General features: G+C 36.8%; 2 protein-coding genes across 2 annotated transcripts in view; both read left to right on the top strand.

Moving 5' to 3' along the window:
* The first annotated feature begins 4,469 nt into the window (after positions 1–4,469).
* On the top strand, positions 4,470–14,514 carry stard15 (StAR-related lipid transfer (START) domain containing 15). Its single transcript, XM_066649119.1, has 6 exons — positions 4,470–4,861; positions 7,677–7,824; positions 8,983–9,086; positions 9,550–9,667; positions 11,683–11,735; positions 13,137–14,514. The coding sequence occupies exons 1-6, from the start codon at positions 4,715–4,717 to the stop codon at positions 13,353–13,355; spliced, it is 789 nt and encodes a 262-aa protein (XP_066505216.1). The 5' UTR covers positions 4,470–4,714; the 3' UTR covers positions 13,356–14,514.
* Positions 14,515–16,460: 1,946 nt separating this feature from the next.
* arap3 (ArfGAP with RhoGAP domain, ankyrin repeat and PH domain 3) overlaps positions 16,461–21,599 on the top strand; it is a 29,354-nt gene continuing 24,215 nt past the window's right edge. Inside the window, 1 exon segment of the mRNA XM_066649083.1 lies at positions 16,461–16,618. The gene's annotated coding sequence lies outside the window, so the exon portion shown is untranslated.

Below are 21,599 nucleotides of genomic sequence, written 5' to 3'. Positions count from 1 at the left end.
TCAAATAAACAAAATGAGAGCATCCTTCCTGTTGAGTTCATGAATCTTCCACAGAAGCTGAAGGAGTTGACATTAGATTTCAGACCAGACGTAGGTCAATGCGATGAAGTCCTCTTTAAGGCCTTCTTGTTATTTTTCTAACATTTTTCTTGGAATGGATCACCCTACTTATTGTCTGTGTTTATCTGAGTACTTGCATTTGGCAGATGAGAAGTATGCCTTTTAATTCAATCCATTATGAGCAGTAATGCAGCCAGTGACACTTCTCTGGGTGAGTAAAAGACAAATTCCTGCCATACTATAACACACTGTCATTGCCATGACATGAAGCTGCTAAGAAGAGCTCATTAATTAAAGTAAAAAAAAAAAAAGCACCCTGGAGATTGCCAATGATGAAGTGTGGATAGTACCTGTCACTTGGCAGTGATTTTCAAATTGCTGCTCTGTGAATCCATTGAGCTGAAGGCTATGGCATGTGATGAGCAAAATGAGCTTGAGAAACTGCAAAAGGGGTACTTTGTGACTGACATAGGGTCAGATTACTAGTGTAGACACCCTGAGGTGATAAAACCTAATAATGAAAAAGCACTGGACTTTAAAGCTTATTTATTTAGCCTTCCACAGAAGTTGCTTTGCTTTTTTCAGCCGTCCTATCAAAATGTATCCAGACAGACAAGAGGATTCTTTCAAGTCTTACAACCTTTCTACAAAAACAGTAAAAGATTTGAAATTTAACATTAAAACTCCCCACAGGAACTGCTTGTGTAACTGGACTACATCACAGAAGGTAGGAAGGTAACAGTCTGAATTCCTGTGCACTCTCATGTTCCCATCACATGGTAGAGGATACCGAGTTCACATTAAGACATGCCAGGTTGAAAGACCTTCTGTAATTTATGGGGAGTTTTGAAAAATATCAGTAGTTAGAGACATGATACAAATACACATACGATTCCAAACTGAAATTTGGAGCTCACAGGAAAATATTTCCCAATGACATATTGTGACCAGACTAACATTAGTACATGGTATGACATTTACTGTACCATAAATATTCATATTTAGCCAAATAATTGCCAAGATCACCCAGATTCCTCTGTAATTTCTGAAGGGGTTGGATCACCAACATGCTGTTGCCTCAAGGCATGGAGACAAATGTAATTATTGTGTTTGTCCAGGTTGAAGAATTTCACACAGCTGGGTGCTTAGGATAATGCAATATTCCCAGAATAGTGAATAATAGGTTTCAAAATATGGCTCTCAAGGATTGCATTTATTTTGTGAAGTGTTCTTATTACTGTGGGTTATTATTCAGTCAAACAGGTGAAACCATTAAAAATGGTAATCAGTCAGTAGCTTTTAATATGTTATGTGATGTTACTTAACTATTCCAAAAACACCTACTTAAAAAAAAAAAGTCATGTTTTTTTTCCAAATGTCCATCTGGGTCCTCCAGATTCCTCCCACAATCCAAAAACACATCTTAGTGGTGGATTGGCTGGGTGACTGTATAAGTGACTGTGTAAGTGTATGATGCTCTTTGACCGACTGGTGCCTTGTCCCGCGTGTGTTCCTGCCTTGTGCCCACTGACTGTGACTATGCTACAGACTCATCGTGGCCCTGATCAAGTTGAATTGGATAAAGAATATGAATTAATAAATTAAAACGGAATAGTTTTAGTGTAGCAAGTACATCAGATGTCAAACAAGATAGGATTTTCTTTATTAAAATCAAAATTCGGTTGAATATACTCTCACTCCACCCCAGCCTTGCTAAAATAAAACAAAGGTGCTAGCATGGGGCCCATCACAGGAGTCAAAATTTGAGCAAGACTGATAGTGCTGTGTAATTCTATCTTCTTAAATCTCTGAATAAGCGCTTACTCAGCATTCATAAGTGTCTTTCACGCTCTCCAATGTCCACCAAAGCAGTTCTTTTCACAGGAAAAACTCTCTAAATAGGTTACTACAGCACACTTGAAAAAGATGACCTATCATGTTTACATATATATAATGATGGCTACATATTTCATACAGTCTCGAATGCTATAGGAATTCTCTTAACGATGAACATGTCAATTTCCTGAATTGTCTAACTAGACAAAACCCTGTAAAATATAAATAACATGATTAAAAATACCACATAACATAGTAACACAAGACTGAACAACTGGAAGCAATTTAACAACATGTAGAGAATACGTGTAGTGGGGATGAAACTATGTATTATTTGCTGATTATCGGCATATATATCATATCATAATATAATAAATAGCCTTAGCTCATTGCTAATAAACTCTTACCTCATGATGCTAGAAAACTCTAAATGAATGCGGCTGCCCAGAGCAGATCCAAGGGCCATGCGTTCTGTTCTTGGAAGGGATTGGGAGCTGGCGGCAAAAAGTGGGCAAAAATTGCTTCAGTGTTATTGTAGTTTTTAAGCTATAGCCGCTAGAGGTCGCGTATCATGAAACATGATAATACACCTTTTAAATGAGGTATTATCCACTTGTAGAACAGATGTTAAACTAGGAAATATGGAACCAAACATTGGTAGTAATTGAGGTCTTATAAGGAAATAAAGCTTTTCTTGCTTTCATAATCATACATTTTAAAAAAGCAGAAAAACAAGTACAACCTCCCTAGGATTCCCCTAACCCTAGATTTCAAAATAAACGCTGCCAGCAGGTGTTAACAACATTTTAGACAGAACTGAAACGAGCAGTACATTGTTCGGATTAAACTGAACACAATCAAATATGCGGCCTGGTTAAATCATTTACCGTTATTAAATAGTCACATAAAATTTTATCCTACTGATATGAGTTTTGCAGCTGGTGAGATAATGTGTGCCAGTATCTGTTAAATCTATAAACCATACATCTTTTATAATGATGAAAGCATTTGTGCAGACTTGTCATATAGCACCTACTTTGAGGTTTATTTAAACTACTCCTGTCAAGGAAGAGTTAATGGATATTGATTTTCCTCTTTCTCTATGACTGAATGACACTTACATTTGAGTACAATGACATTTCTCAATGAAACGAAGAGAAGAATCCAGTTCAAAATTGTAACATAGACCCAATGCCACCTGGCATGAAATAGCAATCTTATTTGTTTAATTTATTCTTATAAGAAATTCTGCATTTCATAACAGTAAACCCCTGTGGGCAAATCCCTACAAATATTCTGATATACTTCTACTAATTAAGATTAGTATTATCTTATTGCACGGTGGTGCAGCAGGTAGTGTCGCAGTCACACAGCTCCAGGGACCTGGAGGTTGTGGGTTCAATTCCCGCTCCGGGTGACTCTCTGTGAGAAGTTTGATGTGTTCTCCCTGTGTCCGTGTGGGTTTCCTCCAGGTGCTCTGGTTTCCTCCCACAGTCCACACGTTGGTAGGTGGATTGGCGACTCAAAAGTGTCCGTAGGTGTGAGTGTTTGTGTGTGCGTTGCCCTGTGAAGGACTGGCGCCCCCTCCAGGGTGTATTGCCGCCTTGCGGCCAATGATTCCAGGTAGGCTCTGGACCCACCGCGACCCTGAATTGGATAAGCAGTTACAGATAATGAATGAAATTGAATAGGCCATCATTTCCTGTGTTACATTCCTGAATAAAATTTCCAGCTGGCTTTCAGTTACTCCCATACAGGAGTATCCTCTAGTAGGTGTAGTACCAGTTGCTGTAGAGGACTGCAATCCCTTTTAGCCAGTCACAAGCAGCCAACATTCAAGAAGCCAGTCAAGTTACATAACAGGTTTCATGTCACCATCTCCCCTTCCTGGGGGAAGCATAACAAAACAAAACAATGAAAAGTTTGGTTGATGGGGAAGTAGCGATGTTTCACTGTAAGGGGAACATTAAGCATCGAGCCATGACATTATTATTGCTAGCTCTAAACTACTCTAACTACTACAGCTGTTGGAAAGAGATAATAAACTATTGTTTATGCTTATATTCTGTATAAATTATGCATCATCTGTATACAAAGCAGTGAACATTCTCATCCATTTTCTATGTAAAAACCAGTGAGCTCCAGGTAAGAGCTATTTGGTAACCACTACAGTTGATACTAATCAGCAACAGAAGTGATATACTGATCAGCTGCCAATTTGCAAATAAATAAATAAATAAATATAGTAATTAATTAAATAAAATAGAAATGCAGCCCCTAAGCATCGAGTATGGCTATTGAAACTGTGAGTTCAGTAATGAAGTACTTCAGCTCAAGCAGGTTTTTAATGTGGGAGGATGTAAACCTGATGGAGCAGGAACAGAGGTACCACCACGGTGAACTGAGCTGAAGAGTTCCACCCCACCCAAGACAAACAAATTAAGCTATTGAATGAACAAACATGACACTTGATCCTGAGATCATCAGTCAGTCTGACTACATAAGCTCGAGTAGACTGTCCTACCTGAAACACAGCGCTCGTAACGTGACGCCGTCCCTTTAAAAGCACGGAGGCGCCGAGGCGGATGCTAAAGCACACCTGCTCCGGGGTAGCCTTCACCTGAGAGAGCGGGCGATAAAGAGAACAGTGAAACAGCCCAGAAAACGGGCCATATGTGATACTCTTTTATTTCATTTAGAAACACGGGGGATAGCAGCAGGCTGCCTGCTTTCAAGAAGACGCCTGAGCCGACGGGTTTATGAGAAAAACGTTTTCCGTTGTGCCACCGTTTTTTTTTTCTTACGCCTCTGAGGCAGAATGCCGGTCCAAATCCCGGACGACACCGACTTCGCCTCATTCAAGGAGCAATGCGAAAACCATGACGGATGGATAGCCCGCTACAACAAAGGAGGGGTGACGGTTTGGTGTCGAGACGAGGACACGAACACAGTGCAGAAACTAAAGGCAAGTGAAGCAGTTCTGTTGAGGTTAGCTTAGCTGCACTGCGGTGAATAGCCTACAGGACTCCCAGCGTAGCCCAGATACAGAGTGTAAAAAATGAGAGTGGACAAAGTAGATTTTACAGGTTTTCTTCTTACCAACTCTATCTAACCTCTTTTATTACTATTAAGAGTCAACGTAGGGATCAATTGTGGAATTAGTTTCCATAGTTTGTCATATGAGTCAAACTTTACAGCAGGTCTTCCTTGTAGAGGGTCCAAGAATGGTTTAAAAGTGATAAAAACAACTTAATAACCCATAAACAAGCAATTATAACACACTGAATAAAAATAGTACCTGTTATATCTAGTGAATATAATTTCCCTGTTATAATCCTGCTGGAAAAGACAAAGTAAGATAACAACTTTTTATGATTTTTATTGTGTTTCTGATCACATTAACTATGATTTAGTAATTCAGTCCTGATTAAAATGCTCTTATTGTATCACCTTATATGTATAATCAATATAAAATGTCCTTTGCTTTTCTCTCTCTCCCCTTCCTTATGGAAACAGTGGTATAAACTGTGCTTTATATTGTATACACCTGGACAACATTTGATTTTGAATGAATATTTTTATAGAATCCAATAGGCTTAACACCTGTCTTAGTAACCAACCAGTAAAAGCTGAATGAAATGAAAGATGGTGTAACACTGCTTCATATTAACACTTGGCTCTTCTAAGTCATTTAATAAATAATTAAAATATGCTGGATTGAATTATGCAGAAGCTCATGGAAAAAAAGATGTGGGCTCTGCGACAGTATGAGTAGTCATTATCACACTACTGTGAGAAGGGGTAGAAACATATATCTAGCGCAGAGTCCCAAAGTCCCTCCCCCTGCAGTTCACTGCTTCTAAAACCAATCTAGCTTGCTGTGCACTTTACAGCCCCGTGCACACACCACACACTTAATGCAGTGCACTACATATGCCCCACTAAATATGACATGGAAATGACTTGTTAATTTATCATCTGTCTAAACTTCTAAAAGTGGAAATTCCCCTCAATATTTTTACTGATTTTCTTTAAAAGAATTAACACGGTCTGATCTCCAGATCAGACGCAGGATTTGACATAGTCTATGCTTTGGATCCTAGCCATGGTTAACTACTGCTAAGCACTGTAACTTTTTTCAGGCCAGCTCCTATTCAGAATATGTAGAATCTTCTTCTATTTTGATGTATTGTTTCAAAAGTGATTTGTGGCTGTGGAGGAAACAAGAAGAAGTGTTATGTGTCAGTGTTATGAGACCATGATCCAAGAAATGTTGGAAAAATTGTAGAGGGCCCAGTTCTGATCATTGTGGTAAGCCAGCTGAGAAGATGAGCTGGACGCAGTACAGGAAACCCGATAAGAACAATTTTGTAGGTAGGAACGGAACCAATTAAGTGCTTTGCCTCAGATACAAAGTGATACCAGATATGGTAGAGTGGATAATTGATGACAAAAGGATTATTTTGGATTATGAATGTAATTATTTTTACATGGTGTCTTAAACAATTGAATGACGATTGCCGAGTACAAAAGTAGCAGGACTCACTGTTTGAAGCTAAAAGGTTAAAAAGTAGTTGTGTATGTGAGGGCAACAGTTAGAATTCAACACTTTAGCTAACTTTTGAAAGCACAAAATAGCCCTGCTTTGCATGACTGAGACCATATACTGAGCCTGCTTTTATTGTGGTATCAGAGGCAAAAATCAGTGGTGTTTTTGAAGGTTTTGTTGTTATGCATGTATTTGAAACTGGCTTTTCCCATAGCAGTGTTCCAGAACAGTTTCCTTCTTGAAAAACCTAGAGAAACAAACATGAATGTGCATATGGTCCATTAATGGCGGTGCAGCAAAGTTCAGTGTATACATGGAAGCAGGTCAAGCCTGACCGCAGCAGCTGGTTGTGCCACACTATCAGAAATGAAAGGCTCATCTCACAGAGCCAGGCCATACCCATGAGACGCGCTGAAAAATTAAGAGTGGAAAAGCATGGTAACGACAGGCTCAGATGCTCAGATGGGGAAACCTGAGCCTCTCATGCTGACTTGCCAGAGTAAAACTGTTTTTTTTTTGACATACCTGACTGCTGACCTCCCTGCTGATGCCCAAAGGTCACCGCTGTGAGAGCAGTTATGGATGAGAGGCCTTTCGTTGGGGCTGTGGATGAGTGCGAATTTTTTTTGAATAGCACAGCCAAAAAAAGGAAAACAAACAAACAAAAAAAAGATGACAGACCATTGTTAATAATTAATGCAACTTTCTGGGGTGCTGATGCGCTCCTTGCCATGAATAATTGATCTTTTGCAGGCTTTGACGACATTCCATTCATAGAGGCCGAACAGAGCTTGTTCTGAGGCCAGTGGAAATGGGGAAGGCCTGTTCACCCTGGGGTTGGAGAGGGGGTTTTGAGTGAATTATTTACATAGTGTTAGGGGTAGAGTCGATTGGGTTACATGGTTGCTTGCCTTCCAGGCCCATACAATATCTGATCACATTGCACTTGAGGTTCTCAAGTATTCTGTGACCGACAGACCTAGAGAGGGAGTGTTAAGGGATAAGGGTGGGTAAGTTAAGAGTGGAAAAAACACAGGTTTCACTTGGCACAGGATTACCATGAGAACTTTCAACCCTGCTATGCATTAACATGTGCTTAGTCTTGTCCTTTGGGGTACCTAGATTGTAAAAGTTGAAAGTAGTCATAAGCAGATAAGCAACCTACTCAAAAACTGAATAAGCTCTGAAAATATTAAGTATATTTAAATACATATTCCTATTTCTCCTTTAGATGAGAATCGTGTGCAAGGATGTTCATGCTGAAACGATGTATGATGTCTTGCACGACACAAGCTACCGGAAGAAATGGGACACCAATATGATTGACACTTTTGATATTGGGAGACTGACAGTCAATGCAGATGTTGGATATTACTCCTGTGAGTCAGTTTTTCTGTTTTTTTTTCCTTTGTTACAATTCCAATTTATCTCTTAAGTTGCTTCCAAATAAACAGCTAATCAATTTACCATGGCTTAGAGAGAAGGGAAAGAATTCAGTGAATGGTTGTGCAATTCATTTATCACAAGTACAATCAATAGACTGTTTATTACTAGTGTTGCCCTTATACACAAAGTGCTCTCTGTGACTCTTATACATAGCTTGATCTTGGCATGAGCTGTAGAACATCCAGATCTCCTAGGTTTGCGTTACAGCTTGAATAAAGTATTATGTCAGAATTTAAAATACCCCTTAATTAACCCCTCACACTGCAAGGGTCTTCATATGAGCTTACGCACCAAATCCTCAAATGAATTCCATTGATTTACCAAGATATTTGAATATTCAGTCATTGAGATGTAAACAAGGTTATTGTAGACTAACTTCAATTATTTTGTACAACATTTACCTTATTTTTAACCTTATTTTTCCTCATCTGCTTTTCCTATATCCTGCATTTATAGTAGGTCTTTGGCCAAAATTTTATCTAAAAACTGAACAATGACTAGCCATTAGGAAATATTTCAGGTAATAACTTCCTGTTAGGTAGCTTATAGAAGCATTTAACACCCACACATTATCTATAATCAGAATGAAAATAAAGCTTATTATGTGATTAGTTAGCGTGAGCAGACGTCCTCTTTTACCCGGACATGTCCTCTTTTTTTAGACTTAAAATAATGTCCGGGCGGAATTTCACAAACGTCCGGGATTTTTTTTTTTCTAGAGTTTACATAGAATTTGGAGAAGTATTCACAAACTAGTCCCGCCCTCCCCTACTCCGATTGGTTCGCTTGAGTGAGAAGGGGGCGTGGTGAAATAGCCTAAACTCTTCGGATTGGATGGTCTGACTGTAGAGCTACTGTTATTGGTCGATAACCTTCTCTGTAAACATTTAATTGGTCAGTCTGCACGTCAGTAGTCGTCCACCCGCCCCCAGAGACGTGTCCTCTTTTTCACCATCTCAGCTCTGGTCACCCTAGATTAGTAGTGCAGATCTCTATCAAATTTATGTAGGTTTTAAGTCTGCAGCTACATCAAACCTTACTTTAATCTGTTCTCTTAGTGTAACTAATTCATGTTCTTTGTTGTTTGAAAGGGAAATGCCCAAGCCCACTGAAGAACAGAGACTTTGTCACCATGCGCTCATGGCTTCCTCTCGGCAATGACTACTTGATAATCAACTACTCTGTCAAACACCCGGTATGTCTGTGCTCAGTCTGTGCTGGGAGCAGTGCAGATGTTCTAGTTTTATGAGATGCTTACACTGAGCCAGAAATACAGTACTCTGTATTGTGTAAGTTGGCATGTAGGCCAGCTGTCTAGGCCTAAAGCAAGCTGAAACTGTAGAAGCTTGGGTCAGTGGGAAAAGTCTGTGAGATATTGAGTAAGTGGCCAGGCGATTTGATCCATATGTTGTAATGAATAATTACATGTCTAGTGTCCTGGGAACATATTTTCTGTGGTTTTTGTCAGAACTAAGATTTTCTTAGTAAACAGATGTGCATGCAGCATGTCTGCTGTTGTAATCATTTTACTGTATTTGCCCAGCAATAATTGGATTTTTACAGATGTGTTTCATTATTATTCTTAAGACATATCCAGGCTTTTTTTTCAGAATAGGCTCTTATTTAGAGGAAAACAATTTGCTCTTTATTCTTTTCAGCAATACCCCCCAAAGAAAGATTATGTCAGAGCTGTGTCGTTACTCACTGGCTACCTGATCCAATCCAATGGAGCAAACTGCAGCACTCTTTACTACCTAACACAAGTAGATCCAAAAGGTACGTTTTTTTTGCATTACACTGAGTTATTCATCTTAGTCTTAATCTTATAATCATTGTCTGTAAGTAATTATCCAGTTCATGGTCGTGGTGGGTTCAGAGCCTGCCCAGAATTACTGGCCACAAGGTAGGAACACACTCTGGAGGGGACACCAGTCCTTCACAGGGCGAAACACTCGCACATTCACTCACTCACTCACACCTATGAACACTTTTGAGTAGCCAGTCCACCTACCAACGTGTGTTGTTGGACCGTGGGAGGAAACAGACTCATAAATTAGCATTACCAACCAAATCAAAGTAATCTCCAAAACTAATTTCTAATATCTTTCTGTGTTTTTATCTCCAGCAGTTTTAACTACTGTAATTGTCTCATAATTCGTTTCCTAAAAAAGAAAAGCAAAAACAAAAACAGCCCTAGCTCCTTCAGACAGCTGCTGCCAAATTTTAAACCAGGACCAAAAGAACGGAACGTTTTAGTATTAGTTTATTAGGGTAATTATTAGTTTACTAGTTTATAAATCGCTGAATAGATCAGGGGTGGCACGGTGGCGCAGTAGCTAGTGTCGCAGTCACACAGCTCCAAAGTCCTGGGGCTGTGGGTTTAAGACACAATGACTGAATGAATAGTTAAGGACCAGAATATTATTGTTTCTGTCTGCTATTTCACACTTTCATACATGTATCTTATTTTCTCTTTTATTCTTCCTTTGTTTAATATTGTAAAGCACTATAAATGACCAGATTGTATGAAATATGCTATATAAATAGACTTTATATTAACTTTCCTTGCCAGTTTGATTAGTACTTGAGGACTCACTTGTATGTAATTTATTTTATAGGAGTGTCTATAAAACATTTCAGAGTGCATGTTCGGCTATTTAGTTGGGACAATAGCTTAGAAATTTCATCTAGATCTGATGTCTTCCTCCTCTTCAGAACCTGACCAAACAGGCTGCAGTTCAAATATTATCTTAGAGAAGTTAGTGTCTGTTTTCAGTTTTTGTATGTGCTAATATAGATGCCTGGTAATGACCCATACCACATACTTGCCAATGTAGTTTATGGGGGTAATATGTTGACATTGCAGAAGCATTTCAGTGATGTCAAGCCACACCTTAGTTGAGTGGAAAAGTGCATAATTGTTCAGTTAAATTGAGGGAGAGCACAATGGGATATTTACACAAGACTTAGAAACTCCGGCCATGTGGAAATATTGCCCCATTTACATTACAAATATGTTACATATACTGATTATGTACATATAATTATTATTTTAAAAACACTTGCCCTATGGATGTATAGGTTGTTTATATTTCCAGTGATTTTCCTATATAACCTGATTTCCATAAGTTCCTTTTTTGCCTTCAGCTCTCTTGTGCCTTGTACAGTGAGTGTACAGATTCCTAGTGATAAACTCGAGCTTAAAACACATATTATGAGCCTGCTTATGTCATCTATTCTCTGCTGTCCTGAGCTGTCTAGTTGATAATTAATGTCTTCTGCTGCTGTGTCTCAATAACTGTGTGTAGCCAGTGGGACAGTCCTCAAAGTTCAGCTTAAACACACTTGCAATGTAGGCTCTAGCCTTTTCCAGCATAATGGAGACGAAACTAAAGCTTATATAATACTCAGAGGAGCGGTTTTGTCAGTAGATCTGGTGAAACCAGACTTTACCACTTAGATGTTTTGAACTTGATTTTTATATTTTCATGCTGAAGCCTCCTGCTTAAGTACTTTCGCATATGTTAGTTAATGCGCTGTACGTTCAAAGTAGTGGAGCTCCATCCAGTATCTTTGAGATGAATCAGAGAAGTCATTGTCTAATCTATAATTTATTATCCAATATTAGTCACTGTCCTCAGTTATTTTCTCAGCATAAATGCAATCAAGGAATATTCCAGAGAACATTCCAAAATGTCTGCCTTACAGATATAATCCACAGTCTAGTTTAAAATCTGCTTTCTTAAGAAGCTGTTATTTCTGTGAAATAATCTTGTTGTTTCTGCTTGCAGGTTCTTTACCCAAATGGGTTGTGAATAGGGTCTCCCAGTTTGTGGCACCAAAGGTAAAATTAGTTTGGATTTTGATAAAGCATATTTATGTAATAATGCATACAAAAATTATAGCTCAAAATGGAGACAAAAAATAGGTACTCTGTTGCTATGAAAAGCACAATATGCACCTCACCATTATGGACAATATTTTCTTCTGTAAGAACGATAGGTCTCGTGTTTCATTAAAAAAGGACTGGTCTGGTTTTGTGTACAGTAGTTTTAATAAATGATATTCATTATTTTTTAAAAATATTTTTAAAGGTTTTAAAACACCAGAAAAAACTGAGTAACCTTCTACTGAAGAGAATTGTTCTGAAGGCTGTGCAACCCCTGTATATGCCTTGTATTACAACTTAAAATACACTGATGTAGGCTTATTCCAACAAGGTATATATATATATATATATATATATACACACACACACATGCAAGTCTCATTACAAGGTTTATAATAATGTATATGTAGGGTTGTGTCAGTTGATGTGAAAGGCTTATGAAAGTAAAGGTTTGGTTAGTGTTACCAAACTAAAATGGTGCATATTGATTGTTGTGAAGTATCATGATGTTAAATCGTGTTGTATTTTCCAGCCCAAGGTCTTATTTGCATTGCAGATATTCAGGAGTGTTATTTACTTTACTTTTTATGTCTCTAGCCCTCTGCTTCCACCTGGTGGTCACACCATGCAACAACTATTAGATGGTTGAACCCTTTGACCTGCTCTTTTTACTATTTATAGATATATATTCAGAAAGCATACACTTCTTAGGAAGGGTTTATAATTCCTTATTTCTGCATTTCGTTATTATAAGATGCTAATTTGTTATTATGAGATCATGATAAATAGAAAGCTTATATACAGCGTGAGTCAAAAGTCGCAGGACACTCTTTTATTTCTTAGAGATGCTACATGACCACCTTTCAATTGGAAAAACTTGTCCTTGATCCAATATGTCAGCTTTCCGGACATAGATTAAAAGGTGGGCCCCCTCACACATATCTTGCTGGGGTATTCAGATAAAAGGGTGTCCTGCGACTTTTTTTTGGACTCACTCTGTATATATTATAATGGACTAAATGGCTATATATTTTTTTGAAGTGGTAAAAACAGGCTTCCATAATTCTGTGTGTGCCCTCACAAGAAAAAAACAAAAAATTGGATAACACACTGATGTTATTTATGAGATAACACTTTGTCTTGTTAATGAATATATTTGATCAATAATGGTTTCTTATCCTGGATTAGATCTCTATGGGGTAGTATCCTAAACAGGGATTAAAACGTATTCTAGACTACACATATTGAATTGTGATTTTTCCTTTGAAAGGAGGATATAACCCAGGATTAGCTTAATCCCAGGTTGGGAAACCACCCCTATATCTTTGACTAACTTGGGTTTGCTATACTACATAGGCCATGAGAAAAATCTACAAGGCTTGTCTTAAATACCCAGAGTGGAAGCGGAAACATAACCCAAACCTGAAGCCGTGGATGTTTCCGGAACAGAACACACTCCCCTGTATCAACGTGGCTGACCTCACTGTGCAGAGAGCTGACTCACTGGAAAACATTGATGAGAGTGGCCTGAGTGAAGAGAAGTCCCATCAACATAGTGATGACGAAGAGACCTAAACCCGCAGACTTTGTGCATTTACCAGAGCGTGTCTGGGTGTGTATGTGTGAATGCGAGTGTGGAACGATAAACACTGGTACTTCTGTTGAATATGACTCAGTTATTAATTTTCAGATGCACTTTGCATTGCTAATGACCATAATAATGTAACGTTTCAAAGTTTCCATATCACTGTTTAAACAAAACCTCATACTTTGTATCTCGAAAAATGTTATCTTGGATAAAATGTTATTTGGATTTTTGGATGCATTAATATAGCATGATTTTAGGGTATTTCTTTGGTTTATTCACCATGAAAGTTTAACATAATTTAAACCACACATGGAATTGTTAAATTATGACAGCATCCTAAAGACAGTACCATGTTTTGTTCAGACAATTAATTTTAAAAGAATGATTCTAATCAGATTGGAAACAGACCAGATAAAGCAGAATGTTGGAGCTCTGACATGAGTTTCAACACTGAGTTAGCAGTAATATTGAAATACACATTGTTCAGGTTAAAGTTATATGTTTGAATAACAATTGAAAAGTCTTTCAATTGAAGTGATTGTTTTGCAAAATTTAGAGTTTTCTCCTTACCTTAAATCAAGTAGCCATGTGTTTCTTGGATGATTGCAAGCATCCAATTTTTGTTAGTCACCTTAGGCTTGTAGCTGCAAAGCAAAACTGAAAGTGTAAGTTTTAGATACCAGATATATCATTGATGATTTAAATATATTTACAGCATAAGGAAAATGGTTTAAATTTGGTCATATTTAGACAGAAAAGTGATAAATTAAGCTGATGTGATTCAGCACACTTTTCTAGTGCATTTCATAGCTTATACAAGTGATTTCCATCTTTTGTGGAATTATGTTACTTGATAGCTGTCAAATTTTAACCTTATCGGAGTGACCAGTCTCTATTCCAGGGTCCTCTACCAGGGAGAAGTGAGAGTTATACAGAACTCTGTGGCTGGCTGCAGGGATTTCCACTCTGTTCACATTATATTTACATCAGACTCATTACCAACAAGATCTCAGGTGTTCCAAACAGCAGTGCTTTTTACTGTTTTCTAATTTACAGTATGTGTTCTTTCAACTTTGAGCCTGGATCATGTTGTGCTGTTTTCTCCCATCACATTAACAATAAACATTTTTATCTTGTATTTTCGGAATGATTTTGTGCATGAATGTATTAATTATTTGCCAGTGTAATATGAAAAGAGAGCATGGCTGTTTCTGTAAATATCTCAATTCAAGGAAAGCCACTTTCTGCTGCATTCAGTCAAACAAGATTGGACAGTTTGTTAAAAGCATTTCTTTTGCATGAGACTGGTCTTTGCATGCAGCATTACCATACACTCTCAGAAAAAAAGGTACGGTGGAGGTAAATTATTGTCACTAAAGGTACAAACAGAATAGAGGTACAACAGTCCTTTTAAAGTCCAGATTTGTTTTGCAAAACTGCAATACATTCTGTTGTCCAGAAGCAAATTGTGTAATTTTTTTATTGTAGAACTGTGTAAAATAAATCAAAAAAGATCCTGGTTATGAAATGGGTTGCATGAAATCAACACAATTTAAACATCTACAATTATTATAGAAGACGGTAATTATGGTCCCCAACTAAATATACGGAATATGTTCCTTTGAGGGTACCACCACAATGACAGTTTTTCTGAGAGTGTAGTGATCCTTTTTAAAAATGATTGTACTGTTTCTCATCAGGCCTGCACATTTTTAGGCCTCTTGGTGAAAGGAAAACGAATGTGCCTTTTTAATTTGCATGCAAAGTTTTTATTTAAACTGAATGTAGCTAATGTGAATAATTCTATTTTAACAACTACTTTGAAATGGGCCTTGTTGGAATTTACTTTTCCTTTTTGCTCCATTGGGCATAAAGGGAGGCTTATGCCTGCCCACAGCCTTTTTCATCAAAAAATGCTACAGCTGGCGGCCACTCCTCAAAATCTCTATTGTCTCAGACACTTCCTGCTTCCCATTTGAAGCAGTTCCTGCCTACATCAGTCAGATTGTTCTGTGGGGAAGGAAACTGCACAAGTTAGGCCCCTCTTGATTTTACACACCACACTCCCACTGCTTCTGCAGCATTCATAATATTCTTTACCACAACTGTGATCTTAAATAAACCCTACTTCATAGTGTATAGAAAGGAATTTACTTATATATTTGGATATTGTTCAAGAAAACATGAAATGAATGGTCCTGAATTTGCATGTACAAGTCATTTTGCAAATACATTTTAAAAGTAGTTTGTCTTACATTAAAAGGACTTTAAAAATGTTCAATGCTAATTTTCTTCAGTGTTTCACACACTCCACTGCACTCAATCCAATTAAACAGGACTACTTTTTGTAAGTACTTAGAATACCTATGTTATTTTCAGAAGTCTTTATTTTAATATGATTTAATTCATCACAATGATAATCATTATCATTGCCTAGGCCAATGTTACATAGCCTCAAACGTGTTGTCTACAGGCCAAAGCTAAAACAGGAAAGTGTTTCTTACACTTATTAAGTAAGAAAATTTTAAGCTGTATATGAAAAATACAATAAAAAATAAATATTTTAGTATATTCTAACATGTAATTTCATAATTTTTATGAAGAACATAGTTAATATGTTATACAATTAATGTTTTTAAGAACAAACTTGTGTTTTAATATAGTTTGTGTAATGATTTTTGATAGTATTTTAATTCTTTAATTTAGAAATACATTCACCCTGACTTCCCTTTAGATAAAATATCCTAGATTTAGATGATTTTAGTTTTTAATGCAATCATAGTCTATGTTTTTCTTTGTTGGGCAGGTTCAAAAAGAATTGAATGGAAATAAATAATGTTGGCCATAATGTCTTTTCTCTGCAAACAAAAAAATTCTAGTAAACAAAAAAAATACAAGTAAATAAATCTCGCCCATTAAGCGCGTCCATTTTGTTTCCGAATACTTCGTCTGAACAAAAATCTCGTAATAAACAGTAATTAACATCCGAGGAGGACTTTAAGGCTACATTACTGAGAGCAGTAAAACTGTCGGCAGATACTTACCCGCCCTTCCCTTTAAGAGCTCAATGACTCTAGAGAGTGGAGCAGCTCTCTCTGTCCGCTGTAAACTCCCATTTCTATCTGTGCGGATTTTTCTCATCACTTCACCGCTTTAACTCGGTATTTTACACCGTTAACTCGTTTCTGTTAAACGGGAAGCATCACTACAGAGCTCTAAAACAAGAAATGTAACTGGACAACACAATAAGGTAAGGAACAGTATTATCGCCGCTCTCTAATAACCTGTTCGTTGTTTTTGTTTGGAGCTGTTTTGATAGAAAAGTGTGAACGGAAAGTTTATTTTATCTCAGTGTGAGTTTTCTGTAACTGTCTCACAGTTTCAGCACTAGTACTTTGTATAATTATTACTTTTTCAGTTCATATAATTGATTTATTTGATTGTATCATTAACTGTGTTACAGCCCCATCCCTAATACATTATTTATTCGTAATTTAGTTCATATAAGTGATGTAACAGTCTGTTGCACAGTGACCAGTGTAATATAAGTTACTTGGGGTAAAGAATTTGAGTTCTGTTTAACTTATTGTATATGCCAACATTAATTAATGTATTAAACCCTGAATAAAATGGTTTTAGAGACAAAAAAACCCAAAAACAACAACTTGAAATGTGTTTTTAGGAGTACACTTTACATATACAACAAATGTAATGGCTATAGCGCTAATATCATTATATAATATAGTGTCATCTTTATTAGAAACAAAATTGTGTTTTCCATTATCTGGGCTAATTCTTTACATACTTTTATTTTATTTACTTTTTTTTTCTTCAAAATTGGACATTCAGCAGTTTGCCACATATGGTCAAGAGCCTTGAATAGTTGCAGTTAACATTATGTTATCATGAGGAGACATTCATTATTAAATTCCTGTCAGTAAGTTAATAAACTTTTCTATATTGAAAGTGGGCTCTTGTTTGTTTTGGTAATGACTGTGTGAAACATCAGATTAAAAAACTCGAGCACTATTGACCTAGGTCTTGTGGTGCAAAACATTGCCTGGATATTTCTCCCACAGTTCTGAATGGGAGCTAAGGCATGAGGAATGTTTTAAGATCTATATGAGATATGACCCACTCATAATGGCCACTGCAGTATGTCCCAGATGATAAGGGCACAAAGATGAAGAACTGAATGGACATGTAGCTTGCAGTGACAGGACGAGAAGGACTTTGATTAAAATAATTTGTCGCTTTCGTCTTCACATGACCTTAAATGCTATGTGTTTTGGACATGACACAACATGATCTGTTTTCTTAACTGTGTGTTTGTGTTTGTGTGTGTGTGAGAAAAAAGAAACTAGTACACTAGTCTCACTAGTACTTCACAGTTGGAAGTTATTGTCTGGAGGTTTCCAAGGATAATCTAAGCACTAGTAGAAAGTTAAGACCTGTTGATTTGGAACTAGTGCAGCAGAGGACGTGATTTATTGAATAATAATTATTGTATTGATATACATTACAATAATATACAGTAACATATTGTTATAATGTGTTTCAATGTTGCACTACATATTCTTTTTTGCTTAATGGCATAAACAAATGTCATGGCATATGGTGCATTGTAAACATTTCTTGATATATTATGATTTTCTGTATTTGTTATATACCCCTGTTTAAAACATCTTAACTAACAGCTAAACTATTATCAAATATAAGAACAGTGTTTTTTAACAAGCTTCTAGCACAGTTCAGAAATTGTGTAAAGAGTTTCGCAATTTGACACTTGTTACACAAATAAACCATAGGATTTGACAGATTTAATGTGAAAGATTGAGATAAGGTATTTAATAGATTCAGTACACTCTTGTTTGGAGTTTAGTTCCTTTGAATTTTTCTGAGACACCCTTGTTTCGAAGTAAAGCTGTTTAATAGCTTGTGACAGTTGTTGGTTTATGCTGGTGTAATATATGTATTCATTTATTGTTTGTGCATTTGCATCAACTAAATAATTATAATACAAAAGGCAAAATCCAGTGATAATAATTTAAGAGTGTATGTCATTGAAGTTAGCCTTCATCAACTAAAGCACAGTGTGATGACACTAAACAATGAAAAACTAAACAATCGTGTACTGCGCCATTTCCATTGACAGCATTGCACTGTTTACATAACACTAAATTAGGCTGGATAATTGTATGGGATGTTCAGAGTGACTTGCTTTTGGGTTGGGATTGAGATATCCTACAAACACCAGTAACTCCAACCTGCATCTTCCTGCCTATTTTGATATTGCTTCAGAGTAAAATGCTTGATGGTGCAGTTACTTTTTCCTCAATATGTGTGTCTGTATTTGCACTTTAAAAAAGTTGAGGGGGTGCTTGTTCCAATGAAACAGTTAAAATGTTGTTAGTTTTTTATAAACCAAGGGAAACTAATCAAAATGTATAATAAAAAAAACAAATATCATGATAATTCTTAGCATTAAAACAGTATTGTGTATCAAACTGGACTGTGGTTTGAGTGTATCGTTATACCCAAACCATTGCCTTATACCTTATTCCTTAAACTGGCAGAAATCTCTCTCCTTTAATAGTGTAAGTGTGAGTTCAACTCAAACAGAGTGGTTTCAGTCCAATCTGAGGGACAGAGTGACAAATGTATGGCAGAGAGAGGGGCCATATTACCACACAAGTGTGTTCTGTCATCTCAGTAATGCTGCTGGGCCAGCCTCGAACAATGACATATTGTGATACACAATAGTGCACTACTGTTATTTATACACACCCCCTAGTACCCTGCATCCCAAACGCCTCCTTGATTTCTCCCTTTCACAAATTGCTTTTGACTCTACAGCTTCCACTAATTGTTCACACTGGAAGCCCTGGGATGTTTGAATAGGATATACAAGTGGAAGATGTTTATGGATGTTTTTCTACTTCAGTTACGTCAGCACTGACAAGGCAGTGGCACCTTCGGGTGATTTAGAGTACAGAAAGTAGTCCTGTGGCTTTGAGCCGTTGTTGATGCCAGTAGAATGTCATGAGGAACAAAAATTCCATTAGAATACTTTCATTTGGCATGCTAGAGCTTGTTTAGTGCCACATTTAGAGTGTTTAGAGCAGTACACAGACATTGCTCAGACTACTGGTCAAACACATGGTCCTACATTCATGACCGTAAATGGGGCTGAAGAGAGACACAAACAAGAAATAAAAATTTCTGAAAGGTTGTGCTTGAAGACATGACCCAAACAACTGCCACTTCAGTAACCTTGAATCAGTACATTGTAAAAAAACAAAAACAACAAAAGGAAAAATCAGCAGCTGTGGTTGCCAGAATTTCACCGTAAAAAAAATATGCAGTCGAAATGTATACAACATTATAGTATTATTTTCAGCAATCATAATTCAAAAAGTAATTTTCTGTTAACAAAACAGACATACTCTGTAAAAACCCATAGTATTTGCACAAACAACCCAAAGAAACATTGTTTTGCCATAAAATTAACATGTAAATAGTGTGAATGTAGACTAAGATATAGCCTTACTGCGAATGAGGCATTGCCGAAAGGAATATCCATGTGATATCTTGGTGCCACACTACAGCACTCAAGCACAGGCTGATGGTGAACTTTCCTGAACGACACACATCTCGTCAACCATCAACACTAAACTTGCACAGAAACACAAATACACTAAATAATAGCCCCCAAATGCAACCAATATCAAAATGCCCCAAAGAAAGACAAAAAAGAATTTCTGAAAATCACAGAAAATATGGAGCTGCAAGGCATGCTGGGAGCTCCCCCATGAGTCTCAGCTCCTCCCAGTCCTTTTACCGCTCATAATGTATTTAACAGTAACCAAATGTATTTTTTACAAATAAAATATAAGCCAAATTTCAGTGGTGTCTGTTATATAAATGTTACGGAATATTTTCATTTTAAGCACAGTGTAAGTGCATTTAACTTTGAAATAATATATTTTTTAACAGTAAAGAGATGTGTTTTGTTGTGTGTTTTGGTTGATAAAAGTATTTACGGTATTTCTCAGTTACAGAAACTGTATTCAACCTTTTTACAGTTTACAGTCATTTACTGTTATAGTTTTACACAATGAAATTTACAGATACTTTTACAGTGTACAGTTAAAATATTGTTTTGGAATGGTCTTAATAAGACAAATCAAAATATATAGGCAATGGAATGATTCATTAAATATTATGTAAAATCCAAATTTCAGTACTAACAATGTAAATATACCTCAAAGAAAATAATTTCATGTCCATTTGTTTTGTGTGCCTTTTAAATTTTTTTTTTTTTGTGTATCCTTCTGATGTAGTCAAAAAGGTTTCTTTTATTCCAGCAACCAACAAGTTGATTACTACCTTGAGATCATCAGTGCATTGTAACATGCTTTTCTGCTGCAGTATTACATTCTGGCTGAAGCAAGAAAAATAAATATTTTGCTATTCATTTGCTCCCACATTTTACATGTCAGAATGAATAAATTAGAGACCAGATGTAATCATCACTGACATGTAACAAATATTAATGTTTTAAGCAAGTCCACATTCCTGCTTAACTGTTTAATTAAAGGAGTGACTGCTGACATAAATAAAAGTGTATTTTTACCAATGTCTTGTGCTTGGAAAAGGCTCTATGCACAAACAAATATGTGTAACATGAAAAGGAAAGTGCAAGATTATTTATATGAAAAATCAGGACTTTCATTATTATTATTATCAGGACTTTCCATTAAAGAAGATGGTTTTCTGAATTCGCTTTTTTTTTTTTTTTTTTTTTGTGGGCAGCGATATATTCTTACACAGTTTTCTACACAGATTTTGACATTGCCATTTCCACGAATCAGCCCCAGTCACATGATGCTACCTAATTTGGATGGGGAAAGACTTCTTCTGAGACATGTGAAGCCAGCCTCTTAGTTGTCACCAACTCAATCACTGGAGTGCAACACACTTAGAGGAGAATATACAAGTTGGCCAGTTCTGTTACATTAGTTAACTTTAGCCACATTCACATATGAACTCTGGAGAAACTCCAGAGAAACTCTGGAGTAACAGATCTGGAGATGTTGTGGAATAGTCCTTTCACGCGTGCAGTGCACAATTGGAGATTTTCTATGTCAGATGTGTTCACAGCAGGTAATATTCTTCATGCATTAGGCACGGTGTGGCGCTTGAGTAGCGTGTTGAGGAGAAACTCTAGA

This window comes from Hoplias malabaricus, chromosome 17 (assembly GCF_029633855.1).
Source record: "Hoplias malabaricus isolate fHopMal1 chromosome 17, fHopMal1.hap1, whole genome shotgun sequence".
Lineage (NCBI taxonomy): Eukaryota > Metazoa > Chordata > Actinopteri > Characiformes > Erythrinidae > Hoplias > Hoplias malabaricus.
This window is presented reverse-complemented; position numbering and strand designations above follow the sequence as displayed.

Bases quoted from the DNA above. Each gene is read 5' to 3' on its own strand.
- stard15 (XM_066649119.1), top strand. From the start codon at position 4,715: ATGCCGGTCCAAATCCCGGACGACACCGACTTCGCCTCATTCAAGGAG. The intron at 4,862-7,676 runs GCAAGTGAAGCA...TTTCTCCTTTAG, and splicing joins ACACAGTGCAGAAACTAAAG to ATGAGAATCGTGTGCAAGGA. The intron at 11,736-13,136 runs GTAAAATTAGTT...TATACTACATAG, and splicing joins CCCAGTTTGTGGCACCAAAG to GCCATGAGAAAAATCTACAA.